We start from the raw sequence: 24,993 nt of genomic DNA, 5'->3' as shown, positions 1-24,993 counted from the left end.
AGTACGCATAAATATTATCAGTGGTTCCCAAACCATGTTCCTTAGGAAAACTCGTGTCCTAGACTATAATGTACCTTCATTAAAATCAAGTAGAATTTCAGTTTCTCATTTGAAAGGGAAAAACTTCAATGGAGAGAATTTTCTCAATTTAAGTGAGTTTTCTTTCACTTAGATTTCTTAAACCCTCACTATCTGAGATTACTTCCTTGTTAGCTGTCAACAAAACTAATGTTCAACAAATAAGTGAAGAATATTAATAGAAAAATTCCAACAGTGTTTTATTTTTTTTAACGTATCTTTTTTTTTTTTTTTTTTTTTTGGCTGCATTGGGTCTTTGTTGCTGCACACTGGCTTTCTCTAGTTGCAGCGAGCGGGGGTTACCCTTTGTTGTGGTGCACGGGCTTCTCATTGTGGTGGCTTCTCTTGTTGCAGAGCACAGCATCTAGACCGCAGGCTCAGGAGTTGTGGCGCACGGGCTTAGCTGCTCCGCGGCACGTGGGATCTTCCCGCACGAGGGCTCGAACCCGTGTCCCCTGCATTGGCAGGCGGATTTTTAACCACTGCGCCACCAGGGAAGTCCTCCAACAGTGTTTTATGAGAACACAAGATCATGAATGTCACAAGCTCACGAACATATACTTTAAATTGTTTTGTCATTGTGGCCGTTGTGGCTAACTGCCTACTTTGGATCTATTCTCTCCTTCTTACTTAGTAAGGGAACCCCAATTTTGTTCTGGGAAACAAGGTACTCAGCTAAGTAATCTACTTCCCCAAATCCCTTGCTGTGTACCACAGCTGATATATAAGCAATGTCCATTCCTCCTTCCTTCTTCCGTTCTTTGTTCTGTTTGGAAAGTAAACCTCTTGCCTAAGGTTGTGGAAACCATCTTACATGCGTGAAGGTGAAAGCTACGAGGTAAAGATGGTAGACCAGACAGACAGGAGCAAGAGGGTGGAGAGACTTATGGAATCACCACACCCACCCTGGATTTCATCCCTCCAGACTTACTGTTATGGGAAATGAACACATAAAGTCCTTATCATTTAAGCCACTATTGGTCAGGTCACTGATACATGTAAGTTAAAGACAATCCTGACATAATGAGTGCATGTAAATTTAAGATAAACATTTCTAAGGAAAGTCTTAAATAATCTGGTGCTACATCATAGTTTACATGATAAAATTACATTATCAAGAGCATCATGACTTTCTGGTGCTCTGACTCCTCCCAAATTTGAGAACTACCGCCTTAGCTCAAACTCAGTATAGAAGGAATTCTATATTGGGATCATCTTCTGAATGTTATTTCTTTTCAAGTATTCTGTTCAGTACCAGGCATCAAGAGGGCACTCTACTACCTGTCAGTGATGATGATGATTACACACCTGCCTTCCTGAGCCCAAAATGGAAATTCAGCGAAAAGGATGAGCCATTTCTAAGGCCCTCAAAACTCAGTTCTCCAAATAGAAATATTTTACACAAGGAATCACTCAGCAGAGTGGCTCAAAACAGAAATACTTTGCTCTGGTTACAAATGTGCCAGTCATATAATTCTCTAAATGTAAAACTTGTCTCAATTTTCATCAACATTTCAAAGCTGGGGAACAATAAACAGTAAGCGAAGGAACCCTACTTACTGTGAACCTGAACTGCCAGAATCCCCAACTTTTGGCAGCACTAACTAGGTTCAGGCTGCAGTTCAAAATGAGACCTATTAGCACTCCAGAATGATGTTACTTTCCTACCACTGTTCCAATTAAACAGAAGGTAGCTGGAGGATCTTATGAGTTAGCTAGTAATTACAGGAGCCAAAAGCGAATTAACTTTGGAAATGTTACGCCAGAATTGAAGGCTTCTCAATCTCGGCACTACTGACATTTTGGGTTAGCTACTTCTTTGTTGGGGGCGGGGGCTATCCTGTTCGCTGCAGGATGTTCGGCAACATCCCTGACCTCCACCCACTAGATGCCAGTAGGACCAGCTGGAACAACCAAAAACGTCTCAACATTACAAAACGTCCCCTAGGGAACAAAATCACCCCCGGGTTAGATCCACTATAAAAGATAAAATGAAAGGTTTTACATTTAATTCTCTAACACAATCATCATAAAGAAAGTGAGTCAAATAAGCAGCAATCTGCAAGATCTCTGCACATTACTACGGCAGTTTTTCATTTCAATAGGAGTACCCAAATATATTGCCTCCAAGTTTATGTCAAGTCCTGGCTCAGAGTGGGTGCCCCTCCTTTAATAATGTCTTAACCTCTAGAAATCCTGGCTTCTTCCCCCTTCATATCAAAACTCTATCAAAGGTCAACATGACCTCTATTCTAAAGATCCATACCTTTTTTCTTAGTCTTACAACTCTTTTCTTGACCTTTCTACAGCAGTTGACACACCTGGCCTCCCCTTCCAAACTAATTATCTTCATTATCCCCCCAACTCTCTGACCACTTCCCTTTTAATCACTCCTTTTCCCTTCTCCTACTGCTCAGTCCATGTCACTCTTAGAATTTATTCCCAATTTAATCAACTCTCCAGATTAACCAAAGTATGCTTTTCTCTGTAAAACATACAAACCAAGGGCTTCCCTGGTGGCACGGTGGTTGAGAGTCCGCCTGCCGATGCAGGGGACGCGGGTTCGTGCCCCGGTCTGGGAAGATCCCACATGCTGCAGAGCGGCTGGGCCCGTGAGCCATGGCTGCTGAGCCTGCGCGTCCGGAGCCTGTGCTCCGCAACGGGAGAGGCCACAACAGTGAGAGGTCCGCGTACCACAAAAAAAAAAACAAAAAAACAAAAAAAAAAACATACAAACCAATGCCCATGGCTCAATGAATCCTCAAGGCTACTAGGTCACTCTAGAACATTCATGAGTACTTTAGCTCCAACCAGGAGAGCAGCTCTTGTGCTTCAAGAGTCAGTTATGTATGTTATACAGCTTGTGTATGCCAACTGTATGTTATTGTAATTCTGTGGTTTCAACTCTTCATAAGAGTGAAAATAAATTGTTTCTATGAAAGCAAAATTGAATGCTACAGAAAGACTTAAGATGAGTTGCTTTTTACAAATAGCTATTGCCTTAGGTGTAGGCAAGATAAAAACCTAGATTTTTGTATCCACAAGTCTTTAAATTCCTTTTTCACTTTTTTTTTTTTTTTTTTTTTTTTTTTTTTTGCGGTACGCGGGCCTCTCACTGTTGTGGCCTCTCCCGTTGCGGAGCACAGGCTCCGGACGCGCAGGCTCAGCGGCCATGGCTCACGGGCCTAGCCACCCCGCGGCATGTGGGATCTTCCCGGACCGGGGCACGAACCTGTGACCCCTGCATCAGCAGGCAGACTCCCAACCACTGCGCCACCAGGGAAGCCCTAAGTTCCTTTTTAAAGCCATTAAAACTGGAATGTGTACTCAATGCATTATGAATCTGGTTTATTCAAGAAAGGGGAAATTCCAGCTATTCTCAAAGAAAAATTCTGGGCCCTCTTTCAAAATACTGTTTAATAAATATATATTTTTAAGTTAAAACGCTACATGCATTTATGAATTATTTTGTGACTCCACACTTTAAAAACTTTGATTAACCAACTACCAGAATCTTAAAGCACTGAGACAAGACAGCTCCTACGATATATAAAAATATTCTGCCCTCAGCCATCCCATTGTGATATCTCATTTTACTTCTCTCAGCATTCTCATGCACTCCCACCACTCAAGTCTTCAGTTGCTTTTCTCCAACCTTATTAAAGCCATTTCATCTGCTTTTGCCAGTGCTATTTCCAGCCTTTAGAGCATTGGGCAAAGTCCTATAAATGAATACTTAAATAACACTTAACAATAAGTATTCTTTAAGTACTTATCAACACGTGGAAATTTTCAGTTCATCACCAGTTGATTCCTTATTGACTCCCCTTCAGGACATGTTCAAACTTTGTACCTTGCTCTTAAGAAAATTTCAATGGGTTTATTCTCATTCTCTAGATGTTAATAGTATTTGGGAAAGCCTGCATACCAATCCAGTCTTACAGGACTCCTGTAGGATGCTTTCACTCCCAAAATAACCCCATCTTGTTCATGACCCCATATCCAACTGCCTACAAGACAGTTCCATGATCTCTACACTGAAAACAGTGGAAATATTAAGAATATTTAATGTTTAAATATTAAATATTTAAACATTAAAATATCACCAGGAAATGGTGTGACACAGCCATGGAACATTAAACAGCTGTTTAAAAGGTTGTATATATTATATAGCAATGTGGAAATAGCTGATGAATGTCAAGTGAAAAGGCAGAAGACAAAGCTATACACATACATCAAGATAATGTATAAAAAACACATATAGGAAAATCCAGCCAGGAAAAAACAAAATTGGTTAACAGGGGCTGTGTTTGCACCAGTTGAACATGGATGACTTCTTCTCTTTAAAAGTTTCTATACCAGTTATATTTAATGGGGTAAAAGACTCAATGTGATTTCAAACAACCCCAGAGACAGCTTGCCATACAATGGACAAAGTGTGAGTTTGGGGGTCAATATGGGCCAGGCTCACATGTTGGTGCTTCACATTGTAGAGTATACCACCTTCCCTAGGTATTGTAATAATTAGATGAGATAATGTATTAAAAAGCAACAGTGCCTAGAACAAGTAGGTATACAACAAAGATTCACTTCCTCTCTTTCCCCAGACCAGTTTGAGAGATACCTTTAATGACACAAATCATTGAAAATCTAACAACAGATCTATCTAGTAAATGTTGACTTCAGGGACTTCCCTGGTGGCGCAGTGGTTGGGAGCCCGCCTGCCAATGCAGGGGACTCGGGTTCGAGCCCTGGTCCGGGAAGATCCCACATGCCACAGAGCGGCTGGGCCTGTGTGCCACAGCTACTGAGCCCACGTGCCACAGCTATTGAAGCCCAGGTGCCCTAGAGCCTAGGAGCCTGTGCTCTGTAGCAGGGGAGGCCACCGCAATGAGAAGCCCGTGTACCACAACTAGAGAAAGCCCGTGCGCAGCAACGAACATCAATGCAGCCATAAATAAATAAATAAATAAATTTATTTTAAAAAATGTTGACTTCAGTCTCAGCAAATGAGATGAATTAGGAATTAAATTCTCTTCAACTTGTTTACTAAATTAACCATATTACATTACTGATTTTCTGCTATAAAGATATGAGGGGGAAAATAAACTGCACTCATACTTCATGATATAAAATCAAAAGCAGTTTACATTAATATTAAACAGCATCCGCAGCAGAGATGACTAAAAGTTCTCTAAGCTATATTTAACGAAAGAAATTCACATGTGCCACATAATTATCTGACTCCAATATTTTTCATCCCATTTTGCACACTACTGCCAAACCACCCTTTGTTAAACACCACTTTGATCATGTCAATCCTCTACCCCAACACCTACAATCATTCCCTGCTGCCTACTTCAATTCTAAATGCCTCTGTGTCAGTATGCTTCAGGCAAGGTGATGGGGAGGACAGTCTATTGCAGGATCAGAAAGAAATACCTAGATCTCGAGCTGGGTATTAATGGTACCCAGGGTCTTTCTAGCCCTATCAAAGATCTCGAACTTCAACACTCTCTCCCTTACTATTTCTCACTAGCTTGGCAAGCCTGTGTGCTTCACTCTCACAGATACATAAACTGAAGTCCCATATGGTTGCCAGGGGACAGGGACAGAAGAGTATTGGGACTATTAATAGGTATGGAAATTCTTTTTGGGGGCAATGCAAATGCTTTGTAATTAGATAGTAGATAGTGGCGATGGTTGCATAACATACTGAATATATTAAAAAACACTGAATTGTATACTTTAAAATGGTGAGTTTTATGTTATGTGAATTTATATCTTAATAAAAAATTTTAAAGTTTAAGAATCAGAGAGAATAATCATGTTACCTAAATTAAAAAAAAAAATGAACAGGCATTATAATTCAGTGTTTAAGAGGCAGACCCTAGAATCAGACCTCCTAGATCAGTATCCTGGCTCTGTCACTTATCAGCTATGTGACACCTTAGTAATTTACCACTCTGTGCCTCCGTTCCCTCATCTGTAAAATGGGGACAATAACACTAAGGACAATAACAGTTCCCATCTCACAATGTTGATGAAGGATTAAATAAAGATAGGGAAAGCACTCAGAGCAGTGCATGACACATCATAAGTGCTATGTTAAGTGTTTGCTATTATTTTTTTATTAACACCAGCTCTGGACAAGGTGTGGAAAATGAGCACTCAAACCAACTATAAAAGTATAAATTGGCAGAACCTCTCACAGGATAATATGGCTGTATACATGGAAATTTTAATTGTCTCTATGCCTTAACCCCACAATTCTATTCCTAGGAAATTATGATAGGGATAGAAGACAAAACATATAAAAATGTAGGTACATGATTGGTAACATCAGCTTTTTTTTTTTAAAGCAGCAAAGTGGAAAAAAACCTAAGTGTCCATATGTTGGGAATTAATTAAATAAGTTATTGATGAGATATTATGCAGCCATGAAAGTATGCAGCAGAAACACATACACTGATATGGAAAGACCAAAATCCATTATGAAGTGGAAAAAAGCAGGTTATAAAACTATATAGGGACTTCCCTGGTGGTCCAGTGGTAAAGAATCTGCCTTCCAATTCAGGGGAGGCGGATTCGATCCTTGGTCGGGGAACTAACACCCCACATGCTGCAGGGCAACTAAGCCCACACGCCACAACTGCTGAGACCTCACGCCTCAACTAGAGCCTGCATGCTGCAAACTACAGAGCCCACGAGCTCTGGAGCCCGCGCACCACAACTAGAGAGAGAAAACCCACACACCACAACTAGAAGGAAGCCCGCGCAACACAGCCAAGAGCCCTCGCTGCAATGAAAGATCCCACATGCTTCAACGAAGATCCTGCATGCCACAGCTAAGACCCAACGCAGCCAAAAAAATAAAGAAAAATAAACTATATAATTATAATGCAATTTATATTTTGCAACATATACATGTTTATATTAGTATTTTAAAATTCTGCATGTATATTCAGTATTTCCTCCATCAAAAAATTTAAAATATCAATAAATAAATCTAAATACAAAAAAAAACCCTCTGGTTCTATTTCTTTTTTCTTTTTTTTTTTTTTTTTTTTCTTTTTTTGGCCGCTCCACACGGCTTGTGGAATCTTAGTTCCCCGACCAGGGATCGAACCTGGGTCCACAGCAGTGAAAGTACTGAGTCCTAACTACGGGACCGCCAGGGAATTCCCATCTCTGGCTCTATTTCAAGCCACTATTCCTTAGTGTCTGCAATACCAAATGGAATGGGAGGTAGCCAGAAACCAGAAGTCACCCACAAGGACAAAAATCTACAAAACAACCTGCAAGTTGGCACGGAAGAAACTGATATTAACTATTTTAAAAGAGAACTTTAAAAGGACTTCACAAACTCTGGTGCATTAGAAAGAGTTCCAGATTCAGAGTTTTGATTATTTGATTAAGTAACTATGTAATTTTGGCCAACACTAAATCTCTCTGAGAAATCCCAGTTCCTTAGAGTAAAAATGGGTATAATATCCCTCCTCACAGGGTTGCAAAGATTAAATGACATCTTTACAAAAGACCACTGGAAACTGTAAAGGTTACTTCTCCCCTTTGGGACAGAAACTCTGATACAACCACAACCTTAAACCATGGCAAACTGTTATAAAATAGTGAATAATTTTTTTAAAAAACTAAGTTTAATTAAATGGTAATTAGGAAGCACTTATGGTCTGAACATGGAGAAGGAAATAATGGTAAACATAATGGTACCACCTAAAAAATATCTCAAACTACTTTAAAATGAAAAAAAAACTATGAAAAAATGAACACAAGACACTAAACAAAGACTGAGCTGACTTGTGAACAATAGAGGATCTAAATATACAATAAGGCTATATATAACAGAATTGAAATAGAAATATCAGCAGTTTAGATTCACTTGTAAAACGGTATTATACGAAAGCTGACAAGGCAAAATAAGCTAAACTTAAAAATTCCGAAAGATCTTTCCTGTGAACAATAGGGGCTCCAGGTTAAACAGGATATGCCAAAGCAAACACCCATATAAAGGAAAAAGTTCAACTTTTTCTGGTATAAATTGAAATAGTTTCAGCGTAAACATTACGATACTGCAGAGGAGAATGGCAATCATCACAGACTTCTTTACATTTTTCCATATTCCTCAAATTTCTTATATCAAACAAATACTGCCTTTATAACAAAGAAAAAAGGTGTGGGTTTTTTTTTCCTTTTTCTTTTTTTTTCTCTGCTTTTTTTTTTTTTTAAACCATGGAAGAGAAAGACTCAGAATATTTGCACAAAAATGAGAGGAATGGCACCATGCCTGAAAAGTTTCTGAAGGCAGAAGAATATGTTAAGAACTTTAGAATTCAAAAAATGATGAAACTACTGAGCCATGAAAAATATATGACACTTGTAAAAAGGAAATAGATTCAAATAGTAACAAAAGATTAACAGTAAATCATCTAATAAACTAAAAGCAAATACTGAGGAAGTTTTAAGATTTAAATATAGAATTTCAAAGTGCATGAGAAGAAAAATATGCAAAATCCTAAATGTTTCATTTCTCCCATGAGAGAAGCTAATAATGGAATTAATAGTAAGAATAATGAAAATAGTTCTGCTAAAACAATGTTTCTAATAATGTAGAAAAGGGGGGAGAGGGAAGGAGGAGGTATATGGGTTGACATTATCTCCCAATTCAGCTTTTAAAAAATTGAGGGCTTCCCTGGTGGCGCAGTGGTTGAGAGTCCGCCTGCCGAGGCAGGGGACGCGGGTTCGTGCCCCGGTCCAGGAAGATTCCCACATGCCGCGGAGCGGCTGGGCCCGTGAGCCATGGCCGCTGAGCCTGCGCGTCCGGAGCCTGTGCTCCACAGGGGGAGAGGCCACAGCAGTGAGAGGCCCGCGTACCGCAAAAAAAAAAAAACAAACAAAAAGACAATAACAAGTATTGGCCAGAATATGGAGAAATTAGAACCCTCAAACATTGCTGGTGAAAATGTAAAAAACGGTGCAGCCACTTTGGAAAACAGTTTGGCAGTTCCTCAAAATGTTAAACATAGACTTACCATGTGACCCAGCAATTCTACTCCTAGGTATGTACCCAAGAAAACTGAAAACATATGTGCACACAAAAATGTGTACATGAATGTTCATAGCAGCATTATTCATAATAGCTCAAAAGTAGAAACAAACCAAATGTCCATCAGGTGATGAATGGATAAACAGAATGTGGTATTATCCATACAATGAACTATTATTTGGTCATAAAGAGGAATGAAATTCTGATACATGCTATGACATGGATGAACCTTGAAAATATTATGCTAAGTGAAAGAAGCCAATCACCAAAGGCCACATATTGTATGATTCCACTTACATGCAATGCCTAAAATTGGCAAATCTACAGCACAAGATAGATTAGTGGTTGCCTAGGGCTGTGGGAGTGGGGTTTGGGGAGTGACTGCTAAAGAATATAAGGTCTCTTTTGGGGAGGACAAAAATGTTCCAAAATTGATTGTGATGATGGTTGCACAACCTTGTGGCTATACTAAAAACAACTGGATTTTACATTTTAAAAGATAATCATGATAATGGAGGGTAGCACAAATATCATAATTATTTCACTTAATGTAAATGGGCTGAATACCTATGAAAGCAGAATGGTCTACATATACATTGGGAAACAAATCCCAACACTTAAAACTAAAAAACGAACACAAATCCAAAAAGGAATGGGCAACATTATGACTTCAGGAGATTCTTTAAATCTGCCTTGCACAAAAATAAAAAGTACAACAAAAAATGAAACAAAAACTATACAATGTATATGTCCCTAACAGAATAACAAAAATATAAGAAAAATTGTGAAAAATAAACCGGTATCATAACTGGAGGCTTCAATGTTTCATTAACAATAGATGACAACGCAAAGAATTAAAAGTACAGAACTGATATAAAGCATAAATTAAACCATTTCCCTTGGTAGAAGCCAACTTGGCAGAGTCAGGTTCAGAAAAGAAAGATTTAGATATATAGATATAGATATAATATAGATATAGATATAGATGTAAGGTAGATAGAGATATACATACATAGAGATAGAGATAGATAGGCTTAGATACAGAAAGAGACTATGATAGAGCAAATGTGGTGAAACCTTAATTGGGAAATCTGGGTATACTACATCAACTTATCTCAAAGTTTGAAATTCAAAAATTTGTTTTAAGTAAAATTAATAGTTATATAATAGGAGAGCTTCCCGGGTGGCGCAGTGGTTAATAGTCCGCCTGCCAATGCAGGGGACACGGGTTTAAGCCCTGGTCCGGGAGGATCCCACATGCCGCGGAGCAACTAAGCCCGTGCGCCACAACCACTGAGCCTGTGCTCTAGAGTCCGTGAGCCACGACTGCTGAGCCCACGTGCCACAACTACTGAAGCGTGGGCGCCTGGAGCCCGTGCTCCACAACAAAAGAGGCCACCGCAGTGAGAGGCCCGTGCACTGCAGGGAAGAGCGGCCCCCGCTCGCCGCAACTAGAAAAAAGGAAGCTCACGTGCAGCAACGAAGACCCAACGCAGCCAAAAATAACTTAATTAATTAATTAATTTAAAAAAAATAGTTATACAATAGGAGACTAAGAAGCCAAGGAAATAACACTTTCTTTTCTGAGGTATATTTCATAAAATGTGTTCTCATACTAGAACGCAGAGACACAGCTAGTTCTAACGTGAAAACCTAGAAATTCTATGACACATTCTTAGACCATAATGCAAAACCACAAAACAATCTATCTGTAACATATCTAAATTCATAAATTTTACAACAATGATGAAAGAAATGTTATCATAAATGCCTGTGGTCTTAAGGGAAAAAAAAAAACAATGATCTGTTTCCACCTCAAGAATTCAGAAAGAAAAAAAAGGGAAAGTTGAAAAAGAGGAAGTACTGGGCCTCCCTGGTGGCGCAGTGGTTAAGAGTCCGCCTGCCGATGCAGGGGATACGGGTTCGTGCCCCGGTCTGGGAGGATCCCACATGCCGCGGAGCGGCTGGGCCCGTGAGCCATGGCCGCTGGGCCTGCGCATCCGGAGCCTGTGCTCCGCAAGGGGAGAGGCCACAACAGTGAGAGGCCCGCATACCGCAAAAAGAAAAAAAAAAAAGAAAAAGAGGAAGTACTAAAACTAAGATATAAAATTAATAAAGGAAAACTAAATATGATAAAAATATCATTAGAGTGTTTCAAGGAAAATCGTATAGTCAGAGATAGCAGGGTAGCTTTCAAATACGAAGAGATAGGAGGTGGATTCAAGGCAAAGGTTGAGAAGGAAAAGAACAGAGTGCAGCACTGTTGGTGGAAATGTAAATTGATACAGCCACTATGGAGAACAGTATGGAGGTTCCTTAAAAAACTAAAAATAGAACTACCATAGGACCCAGCAATCCCACTACTGGGCATATACCCTGAGAAAACCATAATTCAAAAAGGGTCATGTACCACAATGTTCACTGCAGCTCTATTTACAATAGCCAGGACATGGAAGCAACCTAAGTGTCCATCGACAGATGAATGGATAAAGAAGATGTGGCACATATATACAATGGAATATTACTCAGCCATAAAAAGAAACAAAATTGAGCTATTTGTAGTGAGGTGGATGGAACCAGAGTCTACCATACAGAGTGAAGTAAGTCAGAAAGAGAAAAACAAATACCGTATGCTAACGCATATATATGGAATCTAACCAAAAAAAATGGTTCTGAAGAACCTAGGGGCAGGACAGGAATAAAGACACAGACATAGAGAATGGACATGAGGACACGGGGAAGGGGAAGGATAAGCTGGGACGAAGTGAGAGAGTGTCATGGCCATATATACACTACCAAATGTAAAACAGATAGCTAGTGGGAAGCAGCCACATAGCTCAGGGAGATCAGTTTGGTGCTTTGTGACCACCTAGAGGGGTCGGATAGGGAGGGTGGGAGGGAGATGCAAGAGGGAGGAGATATGGGGATATATGTATACATATAGCTGATTCACTTTGTTATAAAGCAGAAACTAACACACCATTGTAAAGCAATTATACGCCAACAAAGATGTTAAAAAAAAAAAGAACAGAGTTCAGCAGAAGTTGCAAGGAGTACAGGCAGGAGAGGTGCTCAGATGGTAAGGATTTGAAACTGCAGAAATAAGGATTTGCATTTAAGTTGGTGATGGTGAGTAACAGGAATGAGGGAAGGAATACACACCAATTTGACCCTCCTCCAAACAAGCTCTCCATCCCAAATCAAGAGCATCACAGTTCATCCCGCCTCCTATGGCAGGTGATCCAGAAGCTAAGGGAAAAAAAGGTCAATGAAAGGATGGCTGGGTAGGGACTAACAAAGTGAACATCTGATGCCCCACTAGACAACTCTGGAGGATTTCTGCCACGTGGCAAGAGCCTAATGTTACCAATACCTCCAAGTTTAGAAGGGCAGACCACAATCCAGATTTTTAAGTGACACCTCAAGATTTTTAATGGTTAACAACCAATGCGATTTTTAAAAATACAGTGCAGGCCAAACAAGTCCTCTGAGTTCTCCCCATTTCCACTACTGTTATCTTCCACCATGCTCCCAGTCTCTTCCCTTCTCCCTTTCATCTTCAACAATTCCAGACTTTGTTTTCTAAAACCACAATGTCACTCGAATCCTTTTAAGTTTCCCTTTGTCTTCAGAGCAAGTGCCAAACCTTCAGCTCAGCCTTCAAGGCCTTCCTCTAACATTGTGGCAGTTGTGCGACTCACCTCCTGCCTTAATCCCCACATCCCAGTATCCCCAAATATTCCCCTAGCTGTTGCATCTCTGTACCTTTTCCAACAGCATTCCCATGGCCCAGAGAATACCCCTTCCAACTCTTCTCAGTTTCTACGTTCATTCAGTCATTAATTCCACAAATAAATATGAGATGGGGGGCTCCCCTGTTGGCACAGTGGTTAAGAATCCGCCTGCCAATGCAGGGGACATGGGTTCGAGTCCTGGTCCAGAAAGATCCCACATGCCGCGGAGCAGCTAAGCCCATGTGCCACAACTACTGAGCCTGCGCTCTAGAGCCCGCATGCCACAACCACTGAAGCCTGCGCGCCCTAGAGCCCATGCTCCTCAACAAAAGAAGCCACCGCAATGAGAAGCCCGCGCACTGCAATGAAGAGTAGACCCTGCTCGCCTCAACTAGAGAAAGTCCGCGCGCAGCAACAAAGACCCAACACAGCCAAAAATTAATTAATCAATTAATTTAAAATATATATATATGAGATGGGCATCTAATTTTGTGCCAGACACAGTTCTAGGCACAGATAACACAGCGGTGAAAGAAACAGACAAAAATCCCTGCCCTCATGGATCTACACAGAGGAGTCGGAGAATAAGTAACATGTATAACAGGTCACACAGGAAAAGGTGCTTTGGAGCAGGAAGAAAACATAAATGAGGATTAGAGTGGGAGAAGGGCAGAACGGGTGGAAGGTGGAAAAGCGTGCAATTTTAAGGCATCATTTTGCAAGTGATATTAAAGACGTGAAGGAGATGAGGGGATAAACAACTGGGACAAGAAGGTTCCAGGCAAAAGGAACATCAACAGCAAAGGCCTCAGGTAAAAGTGAGGCTGGTGTTTCAGGCTGACATTCTGCCTGTAAAGCCCAGCTAGAGTGCCACTTATTCAGAGAAAGTGTTGTTTTCATTCCTAGAAATCATAATTATTCATTCCCTCAACACTGTATCTGTATCTTCCTTAGGGCACCTTGCATAGTGGAAACTCTCACTGGTAAATTAATCATAAAAGTCAGGTAGAGCAAGGAATCATTTTTTAAAATGACACATACATATTATAATCATTTTTAACTTTAAACATATAAATGTACATTCATTTCCTCATGTAGCATCAGGACCTTTGGGCCTGCCAAATGCAGCTCCCCCCTTCCTTGGATAAACCACACTCATAATCCATTATCTACAATGTCCGTTTTCCTCTCTTTTACAGTAGAACGGGACTTAAAAATACTTGCAAAGTTTTCTAGGAGCAGAGTCCTTCCAGAGATTTATAAGGTTTCCCAATCTGTTTCAGCTGTCTTGACCACAATGTAATTCACTGAAAGGCAATTCTTTCAGCTTCATGCCTTTATCAAGTCTTTCCAAAGCAATGCATAAAAACAATTCCTTGTGCATTCACATTTCATCTATTTGAGTAATATTTATTAATTTATACTCACAAGTACCAGTGGTATAAGTAAATCTGAGAACAAACACAACTAATTCTTGGTAAGCAGAGAAATCAAATGATACACAGACAAACCAGAGTTAACCTACCCCTGGAGCATCTGTGTGCTGTGGGATTTGGACAGTATGGTTTACTAAGGGAATGTTTAATACAGAAAGTTAAAATCAAGCCTAGCAAAGGATCTGAATAGACATTCTTCCAAACAAGATATATAAATGGCCGTTACACATATAAAAATGTGCTCAACATCATTAGGGAAATGCAAATCGAAACCACATTGATCCACAACTTCAACTAGGACTCCAACTAGGATGACTATAATCAAAAAGACAATAACAAGTTTTGGAGAGGATGTGGAGAAATTAGAACCCTCATACAGTGCTGGGGAAAATCTAAAATGGTTGCAGTTCCTTTAGGAAAGTTTGCTAGTTCCTCAAAATGTTAGAGTTAAACAAGAAAATTGAAAACATATGTCCACACAACGACTTGTACATGAATGTTCACAGCAGCATTTTTCATAACAGCCAAAAAGTGTAAACAACCCAAATGTCCATCAACTGACAAAAAAACAAAATGTGCCATATACATCCATACTGTGGAATATTACTCAAACATAAAAAGGAATAAAGTTCTGATACATGCTACAACATGGATGACTCCTGAAAATGTCAGGCTAATTGAAAGAAGCCAATCACAAAAGGCCACATACTGTATGATTCCATTTACATGCAATGTCCAAAATAGGCAGATCCATAACGTCAGAAATAAGATTAGTCATTGCTAAGGGCTGGGGGGAAAGAGGAACATGGAATCACTGTTAATAGGTATGGGATTTCTTTTTGGGGTGAAATGTCCTGGAATTAGATAGTGGTGATGACTGTACAACTTTGTGACTATACTAAAAATCACTTAACTGTACACCTTTTAAAAATTCCATTCATGCCCCGGTCCGGGAGGATCCCACATGCCGTGGAGCGGCTGGGCCCGTGAGCCATGGCCGCTGAGCCTGCGCGTCCAGAGCCTGTGCTCCGCAGTGGGAGAGGCCACAACAGTGAGAGGCCCGCGTACCGCAAAAAATATATATAATAATAAAAATTCCAGTGCTGTCAGTGTTCAATAAATGCTTACTTTTGAGTGGGGTGGAGGGAAGTGGGAGAAAGCCCAGGTCTAGTAAATAGAAATTTCCTGTGTATATTTATAAGAGGCTAACTAACCACCTCTGTTGGAACATAAGGCCCTTGAAGGCAGAGATGACCTCTCATATATTCCCTTAATATCTAGTATATTAGGTTATACTAAGCAGGTATTCAATCAAGTTTCACTAAATAAGTTAATAAACACCCACATATTACATACCAGGGATCTAGAAATGTCCTGTTCAAGATTTTATACTAATTAGGAAAAATTCACTTTTTATTCCCCAAAATCCTGAATTGCCACTAAAAAGGCACTTCTGTTAGGTCCCATTTGTTTATTTTTGTTTTTATTTCCATTACTCTCGGAGATGGATCCAAAAAGTTATTGCTTCAATTTATATCAAAGAGTATTCTGCCTATGTTTTTCTCTGAGTTTTATAGTATCTGGTCTTACATTTAGGTCTTTAATCCATTTTTAGTTTACTTTTGTACATGGGGTCAGAGAATGTTCTAATTTCATTCTTTTATTTATTTGTTTGTTTGTCTGTTTATTTTTTGCCATGCCACACAGCTTGCAGGACCTTAGTTCCCTGACCAGGGATCAAACTTGGGCCCCGGCAGTGAAAGTGCCAAGTCCTAACCATGACCACCAGGGAATTCCCTCCAATTTCATTATTTTACACATAGCTGTGCAGTTTTCCCAGCACCACTTATTGAAGAGATTGTCTTTTCTCCATTGTATATTCTGCCTTTGTCATAGATTATTTGACCATAAGTGCATAGGTTTATTTCTGGGCTTTGTATCCTGTTCCATTGATCTATATGTCTGTTTTTGTGCCAGTACCATACTGTTTTGATTATCGTAGCTTTGTAGTATAGTCTGAAGTCAGGGAGCGTAATTCCTCCAGCACCGCTCTTCTTTCTCAACATTGCTTTGGCTATTCAGGGTCTTTTGTGTTTCCATACAGATTTTAAAATTTTTTGTTCTATTTCTATGAAAAATGCGATTGGTAACTTGATAGGGATTGCACTGAATCTGTAGATTGCCTTGGACAGTATGGTCATTTTATTTATTTATTTTTAATTTATTTATTTTTGGCTGCATTGGGTCTTTATTGCTATGTGCAGGCTTTCTCTAGTTGTGGCAAGTGGGGGCTACTCTTCGTTGTGGTGCATGTGCTTCTCATTGCAGTAGCTTCTCTTGCTGCAGAGCACATGCTCTAAGCATGTGGGCTTCAGTAGTTGTGGCTCATGGGCTCTAGAGTGCAGGCTCAGTAGCTGTGGCATACGGGCTTAGCTGCTCCACAGCATGTGGGATCTTCCCGGACCAGGGATCAAACCCGTGTCTCCTGCATTGGCAGGCGGATTCTTAATCACTGTGCCACCAGGGAAGTCCCAGTATGGTCATTTTAACAACACTGATTCTTCCAGTCCAAGAACACGGTATATCTTTCCATCTGTTGTGTCATTTCAATTTCTTTCATCAGCGTCTTACAGTTTTTGGAATACAGGTCTTTTGCCTCCTTAGGTAGGTTTATTCCTAGGTATTTTATTCTTTTTGTTGTGATGGTAAATGGGAGTGTTTCCTTAATTTCTCAGCAAGGCACTTCTCTTAATCTGAAGTTTATATCATCCATTTATATCATCCTTACCACCACCACAATCCAGAGGATCCACTTCTAATTCCCGCGACATTTTAAAAACCTACTTCAAATTCTCCACCTTACGTCTCTCAACAATGCGGCTTATTGGTCTCTCTGAATGTTTTTCTTTCTCTTTAACCCCATTCCCTAAGACATCTATGTCTCACATGTTTAGCCTCATTTTTTCTTCTCTAACACCCTAGAGCCAAAAAGGACTATTATCATTATCTCCACATTATAAATGAAAAAGAGGGGGCATATCTAAGGTTACCTGGTCTCCTGGGTTCAAGGTTCATTTTTCTTCACATAAATCCTGTATTTCCAGACTTTTTTCTCTTTGGATGAACATGGATCTTTCTGATAAGTTAGATTTTTAAAAGAATAAGTACAACTAAAAAGATATAAAATCAAAACAATAAGTATAAAGTCCACAAAGAGTGGAGAACTGAGACAGAGGACAATTTTTTTTTAAAGTCTTGTTTAGAACAAGAAGAAATAAACAAAGGGCCCACTGCTTAGGAAAGATGTTGTAATATCAAGAGATAACAGGGATAATACAGATCCTTTCAGTTTCTTCTTTGTTTACGTAATCTTCTCCAAAGAGCATGATTTTCAAACTAGGAAAGGTAGAACTCTGATAAAACAAAGCTAACATCTAAGGTAAGTGGCAGGGAAAGTGGACAGTAAGGTAATAGAGAGCTAGTTCAAAAGAATTTGCTTTCTGATCCAAACAAATCATACTCCATGGTACTGAAAAAACTTTAAGAATCTGACTGCTGATTATCTAAGCTATCTTGACAACGTGCCAGAAGACCAGAAATGAGAGAATGCATTCTCAATTTTCAAAAAAGGAGAAATGGAAATCCAGGAAAAAAATCCATAAGTAAAGTTGCCACATATCCACTGAAAAACTCTAGAATGGGTAAATAAGTTTTTGAACACAATAAAAAGAAAAAGCCACCATGTGCTCTTGATTAAGGCAGACTATATGACATTTGCTTCTTGATATGATTACTAAAATGGAAAATGGATGATACAGACATATATATATATATACTGATTCAAACAAGACAATCTGACAGAATCTTTTAATGATAGGCTGGCAAACAAAATGGGAAAATGTTGAACAGCAGAAGCTCAAAAATCTGTTAAATGCAACTAGGAGGATGCATAGCTGGCTGAACATCTGGTTGATTAATGTATCAACATCAACCGATTTAGAAGCAAGTCTGCAGTAAAATATCACATAGTTCCATTCTTTTCCACAATCTAGACAACTTCTATTAATTCAATAAAGCCACAGATCTGCTCTTCACATTTACAAGGGCCACAAAGCTGTGAGTGACCCAACTCACACAGCCAGACAGAATCAGGCTTCAGAAAGGTCAGAGTAGGCTGAAATGACGGTCCAAAACCCAAAATGAAAATCAACAGGGAGTAAAGGCCAGCATTTAGATTTTAAAACTCAAACATGTAAAGGAGTAAACTTTGTGGAAAATACCCGGGTACTAAAAAAGTCTGTGCACAATCTCAACCTGCATTAATAGATGCCTATGTTCAGACTGGAGTATTATAGCTCTCTAATTAATCAACTTAAAAAAATTTATTTTCCGGGGCTTCCCTGGTGGCACAGTGGTTAAGAAACCACCTGCCAGTGCAGGGGACACGGGTTCGAGCCCTGGTCTGGGAAGATCCCACATGCCACAGAGCAACTAAGCCCATGCGCCACAACCACTGAGCCTGTGCTCTAGAGCCCTCAAGCCACAACTACTGAGCCCACATGCCACAACTACTGAAGCCCGTGCGCCTAGAGCCCGTGCTCCGCAACAAGAGAAGCCACCGCAATGAGAAGCCCGCACACCGCAATGAAGAGCAGCCCCAGGGCTTCCCTGGTGGCACAGTGGTTAAGAATCCGCCTGCCAATGCAGGCGACACGGGTTCGAGCCTTGGTCCAGGAAGATCCCACATGCCATGGAGCAACTAAGCCCGTGCGCCACAACTACTGAACCTGCGCTCTAGTGCCCGCATGCCGCAACTACTGAGCCCCCGTGCTACAACTACTGAAGCCCACGCGCCTAGAGCCCGTGCTCTGCAGCAAGAGAAGCCACTGCAATGAGAAGCCCACGCACCGCAATGAAGAGTAGCCCCCACTCGCTGCAACTAGAGAAAGCCCGCATGCAGCAAGGAAGACCCAATGCAGCCAAAAATAAATAAATAAATTCATTTTTTAAAATTTTATTTTTCATATGAATCATTCCCAGATCTTCATCCTAGAAAGAGTTATGACAAGAATCTACAAATATCATTTAGTTAAAACTCTAGCTTTAGACCCAGTTATTCAAGTATATCTTAGCATTAAGAAACATTTTATTTGATGAGCGTAATTTACTATTATATATATCAAAATATCAATATACCCTTGAAAGAAGACTCAGATATTATTAAATCCAAATCCCTCTTTTAATAAAAGGGGAAACTAAGAAGAATTAAGTAACTTGCTCCAAATCACCCAGTTGCTTATTAGCAAGGGCCCAAATCCCCAAATCAGTCCCTTTTTTCCACACCATGTGGGTTTCCAGCCCTGTATGTCCTTTCTTAAAACTTATACTATCCATAGAGTTAGAATGCATACACAAAAACATCTGTCAATACACACTTTATTTTGCTAAGGACAAATTATCTCAGCAAGAACAAATAACCACAGCACATTAGCCCATAAAATATTTTGACAGGCTGTGATCACTTACTAGTTTGATAACCAGTATTTGTTACAAAAAGGCACTCTAATATACAAATGACTTTTATTTTTAACCATTAAAGTGTGATTAATGGTTAAAATATTATCCCATATTCCACTTAACATTAGAAAAATAGGGACTTCCCTGGTGGCGCAGTGGTTAAGAATCTGCCTGCCAGTGCAAGGGACACAGGTTCCGAGCCCTGGTCAGGGAAGATCCCAGATGCTGTGGAGCAACTAAGCCTGTGCGCCACAACTACTGAGCCTGCGCTCTAGAGCCCACGAGCCACAACTACTGAGCCCACATGCCACTACTACTGAAACCCGTCCACCTAGAGCCCGTGCTCTGCAACAAGAGAAGCCCGTGCACCCCAACTAGAGAAAGCCCACACGCAGCAATGAAGACCCAGCACAGCCAAAAATAAAGTTTTTTTTTAATTAGAAAAATAAAGTAAAAGTTATTTCATGGATGGAAAAGTTTTAATGGATACACTGTTGTTTACTATGCTAACCCCTCCCCCATCATAAAACATGCCATTATGAAAATTATTAAAAGATTTTTAGACCTTCAAACCTTAACAGCAGGCCAAAGGTTTTCTTCATGTAGGGTAGCATAAGCATCTGTCCTGAGGCCCTCTGGCTCCCTTCTCACTCCCCCCAAAACAATGCCCCTTCAAGAGCTCTTTGGGTACAAAGGTTGTCTAGCAGGCAGACCAGCCGGATTCCCTGTGGCCTGTCCACCCTCTCTTTCCCCCTCTCCCCCACCCCCCATCCTGCTTCTCCCACCCTTGGTTCAAAGAAGACAAGTGGAGAATGAGAACTGGTAAAAGGGCAAGTTAGCAAGGCTGTGGCTTATGATCACTAGCATCTGCCAGGCCAGCTCCAGGAGGACCTACCCACCCCTAAATGAGACCTGGAAGCCTCTCCTTGCCCCAGGGCTCCTCTGGGACCCATAGTGAAAGGAAAAGGGAACTTCACGGCCAGGATACCCTCCTCCACAGTCTCGTCCCCAGCAGGCTCTTTGTTTCCAGCAGCTGCGGGGGTGCAGACGGCCTTGGAGAGAGGGGAGAGGTCACTCCTGTACTCCCGTGCTCCCGTGGCTGCCAACCTCCAGGCCCTCCCGCAAAGCAGACAAACGCACGCACACGATCACTTCCTCGGAACCGCTTCCCTCCTTCCACACCACCTTAACCCGGCTCACACCTTGCTGCACAGAGGCACTCCCTGAGACCTAACTGCCTCTTTCTGTTAGCCAAATCCTACACGGATGATTCCCTAGCTAACCTCCCTCTGAATCGACACAAACGAGGTTCACCCCAGGACCCGCACCCTTCCTCTTCAGTGCATACCCCCGGCACATCCCTGAGCTCCTGGCTTCATCCAGCGCAACACACAAAAGCAGAGGGTCACTTCCCGGGCCCCAGGACCTTCCCTGCTCATATCCACAGACCCGGGGTCACTCCAAGCTCCGAGCGCCCACCTCTCAACCCAAAAGACACACACACACTGTCACTCTCCTTGGTCAATCTGCGTCCTCTGGGCCACCCGTTCCCTTTACCCACACGACCCCTCTGAAACCCGAGTGCCCGAAGAAGGAATCTCCCCAGCGCACGGTCACTCCCCTGGCCTCTCACCGTCACACATACACACAGAAAATCCCTGCCTGGGGCCGCCCTCCCTCCCCTGAGCCTTCACAACACAAACACGCGCTCCCGCGTGTACACCCACGATCATACGGGGGCCCCGGCCGCTGCCTCCCCTTCGCCGGCCGGGCCTCACCTCCTCCCAACACTCCCGGCCGCCCGCGCCCAGCCACCCGGCACACACGGACGCACGCACAGCCACTCCCCGGCCCCACGCCGGTCCCCAAGCCCGCACCGCGCGCTTGCGCCCTGCCCCGCGCCCTCGCTCACCCTCGGCCCAGCTCCCGGGACCCCCACGCCCGGGCCCGGCCCAGCCGGGTCGCGGGGACCTGCAGGGAGGCGGCAGCGGGAGCGGAGGGAGGGAGGGGCCGCAGGGGCGCGCTCCGGCCAGTCCTACCTGAGCAGTTGATGCTCTTGCCTTTGCCGCCGGGACAGTCCCCGCCGCCGCCGCCGCCGCCGCCGCCACCCGGGGGCTGGTTGGACGCGCGGCTCCCGGGCAGAGAGAAAGCGAAAAGCAGAAGCACCGACGTGTAGCAGCAGAAGGCGAGCGGGGGCGCGGCCGGCAGCCGGAGCGGCGCCTCAGCGGCCGCGGCGCCCATGACTGGCGCCCCTGGACGGCGGGAAGCGCAGGGAAGCGCAGGCCCCGGGCATCCAGCCGCGCGCCAGGAGCCCCGCCGCTGCCTCGGCGCCAACTACCAGCCGCGCCGCTGCGCCCGGGAGCAGCCCCCCAGCATCCCCGCCCCACCCGCAGCGCCCGCCAGGCCCTGGCCCGCCGTGCTCGGGACGGAGTCGGAGGGTCGGGACGGGTGCGCGCGAGGGTTCGAGCCCGCGCCGGGGAGACCGAGGCCGGGGGACGAGCGGGCGCGCGCGCGGCGGGAGGGGGTCGTGGGGCGGGGGTCGCGGGGCGGGGGCAGGCCCAGCCCCTCGCTCGCCTGCTTGCCTTCCCTTTGTGTCCGCAGCCGTCGCCGCCGCGTCACAAAAGACCCCGGCCCGCCCGGTGAGGGGAGCGTGACAGAGCCGCCGGCGGGAGGGGTGGCTGCGACCCCGCCCCGCGCACACCCCCAGCGCTCGCGCCGGCAGCTCCGCCCCCTCCCGCGGCCGGCGCCGCCTCCGGGGGAGCTATTGTTCCTGCGGCGGGGCGGGAGCGCGGGGGGCGGGAGGTGCTGTAGCCCTTCGGTCCGGCCACGGGGGGCTGGCGGGCGCCGAGGAGGCTCCGAAAGCATTACCCTAACAGACGTTTTTGCCGCCCTTTGTGAGCATTTTTGAAGCGTTTCTTTGGCCCAGCAGTCGGGGTGGGAAAAGGGCAGGTTGTCTATGATATAGATATTTTCTAGGTGAAGAAAAACTGAGCCGCAGAGAAGTGAAGGTGACTTGTACAAGGTCACCTACGAGGAAACGGGCAGGACCCTAGAATTGGAACTCAAGTTCTGACTCCAGCTTTGTAGCTCTTAGAGATGGGGATAAATGGCTAAAGTACTCTGATCCTCATCCCCACCCTATTCCCACAAACGCCAACTGAATTTAAAATAGTTTTTAAAATTCTATACTGCACTCTCCCCCTAATAATAGCTAATATTTAGATAGGATTTGCTACATACGAGACCTGGACAACGTACTTTACATGAATCCCCTCCAGTTCTTTTTTACAGCCTGCCCGGGATTTTTCATCCTCCTCCCCATCCTATTCCCACAAACGCCAACTGAATTTAAAATAGTTTTTAAAATTCTATATTGCCCTCTCCCCCTAATAACAGCTAATATTTAGATAGGATTTGCTACATACGAGACCTGGACAACGTACTTTACATGAATCCCCTCCAGTTCTTTTTTACAGCCTGCAAGGGATTTTTCATTCTCATCCCCATTCTACAGAGGAGGAAGTTGAGACGCAGAGAGGTAAAGTGATGACTCCCAATCCAGTGCTCTTCCTACCACATTGTGCGAAATGAGACCCAGCCACAGACAGTAAGAGTATGGACTGAATTGTTTGAAATTCCTCTACTTTTTTCATTCTATTATGCTGCCTCTCACCTCAGAAGGAATTTTAAAATCTCATTGAAAAACTGATAAATTTGACTCATAAAATTTTTTAATGTGTGGAAAGCCACTACAAGCAAAGCCACATTAGGGATAATGTCTTCAATATAAATAGGAGACAATATGCTTAATATAAATCAGGAAGAACAAGTTGATACAGTAGAAAAATGGGAAGCTAATGTCTTATTCACATAAAATACAGACAATAAATATATGAAAATATACTTAAACCCACTACTAGTAAAAGGCGGATTAAACCTGCAAAACTTTTTTTTCCTGTTGATGACTAACAAGAGTTAAAAAAAAAAAGACAAAACCTAGCACTATTAATTTATATGTTTGAAGAGGGCAATTCGACTATGTATCAAAATCTTTAAAATGTTTATCCTTTAATCTAGCAATTACACATATTGGAATTTTGCCTAAAGAAATAACTGGACAAGTACACAAAATGTCTGTGTGGATATCCACCACAGCCTTTTTATAATAGTAAATGTAATCTAAATATCCATCTGTGGGAACTAAAGTATGGTACCTCTTTTTTTTTTTAATTATTTCTTTCTTTCTTTTTGGCTGCGTTGGGTCTTCGTTGCTACGCGAGGGCTTTCTCTAGTTGCGGCGAGCTGGGCTACTCTTTGTTGCGGTGCACGGGCTTCTCATTGCGGTGGCTTCTCTTGTTGCAGAGCATGGGCTCTAGGCGCGGGGGCTCAATAGCTGTGGCTCGCGGGCTCCAGAGCGCAGGCTCAGTAGTTGTGGCGCACAGGCTTAGTTGCTCCGAGGCATGTGGGATCTTCCCGGACCAGGGATTGAGCCCGTGTCCCCTGCATTGGCAGGCGGATTCTTAACCACTGCACCACCAGGGAAGTCCCAGTATGGTACTGCTTTGTACGATGGAGTATTATGCAGTTTTAACAGTGATGATTGGTTAGTGTTTACTGACATGGAAAAAAATGATACTAATGAGTATGTATAAGAAAATCCTATTTTTCTGAAATAGGCATGTGTGTGTACACATCCATAGGAAAAAAGTTCAGAAGAATACACAGCAATATATTAGCAGTGGTTATCTCTGAAAGGTGGGCTTATGAATAAAAGATTTCTGTTCTTGGGGCTTCCCTGGCGGTGCAGTGGTTGAGAATCTGCCTGCCAATGCAGGGGACACAGGTCCAAGCCCTGGTTTGGGAAGATCCCACATGCCGCAGAGCAACTAGGCCCGTGAGCCACAATTACTGAGCCTGCGCGTCTGGAGCCTGTGCTCCGCAACAAGAGAGGCCGCAATAGTGAGAGGCCCGCACACCGCGATGAAGAGTGGCCCCCACTTGCCACAACTAGAGAAAGCCCTCGCACAGAAACGAAGACCCAACACAGCCAAAAATAAACAAACAAATAAATAGATAAATAAAATTTACAAACAAACAAAAAAACTATAAAAAGAGAAATTCCTGTTCTTTATACTTTTCTATATTATTCGAATTTTTGTCAATG

At 42.7% G+C, this 24,993-nt stretch overlaps 1 protein-coding gene across 1 annotated transcript in view; it reads right to left on the bottom strand.

The window, feature by feature from the left end:
• The window catches only part of TMEFF1 (transmembrane protein with EGF like and two follistatin like domains 1), a 94,991-nt gene extending 72,857 nt beyond the window's left edge, over positions 1–22,134 (bottom strand). Inside the window, exon 1 of the mRNA XM_060101083.1 lies at positions 21,869–22,134. Coding sequence (XP_059957066.1) covers positions 21,869–22,070 — 202 coding nt within the window. The 5' untranslated portion in view covers positions 22,071–22,134. The remainder of the gene's footprint in view (positions 1–21,868) is intronic.
• Between the last annotated feature and the right edge of the window lie 2,859 nt (positions 22,135–24,993).

Source organism: Mesoplodon densirostris, chromosome 6 (genome assembly GCF_025265405.1).
Source record: "Mesoplodon densirostris isolate mMesDen1 chromosome 6, mMesDen1 primary haplotype, whole genome shotgun sequence".
Classification (NCBI taxonomy): domain Eukaryota; kingdom Metazoa; phylum Chordata; class Mammalia; order Artiodactyla; family Ziphiidae; genus Mesoplodon; species Mesoplodon densirostris.
The sequence above is the reverse complement of the archived record's forward strand: the minus strand, read 5'-3'. Positions and strand labels throughout refer to the sequence as shown.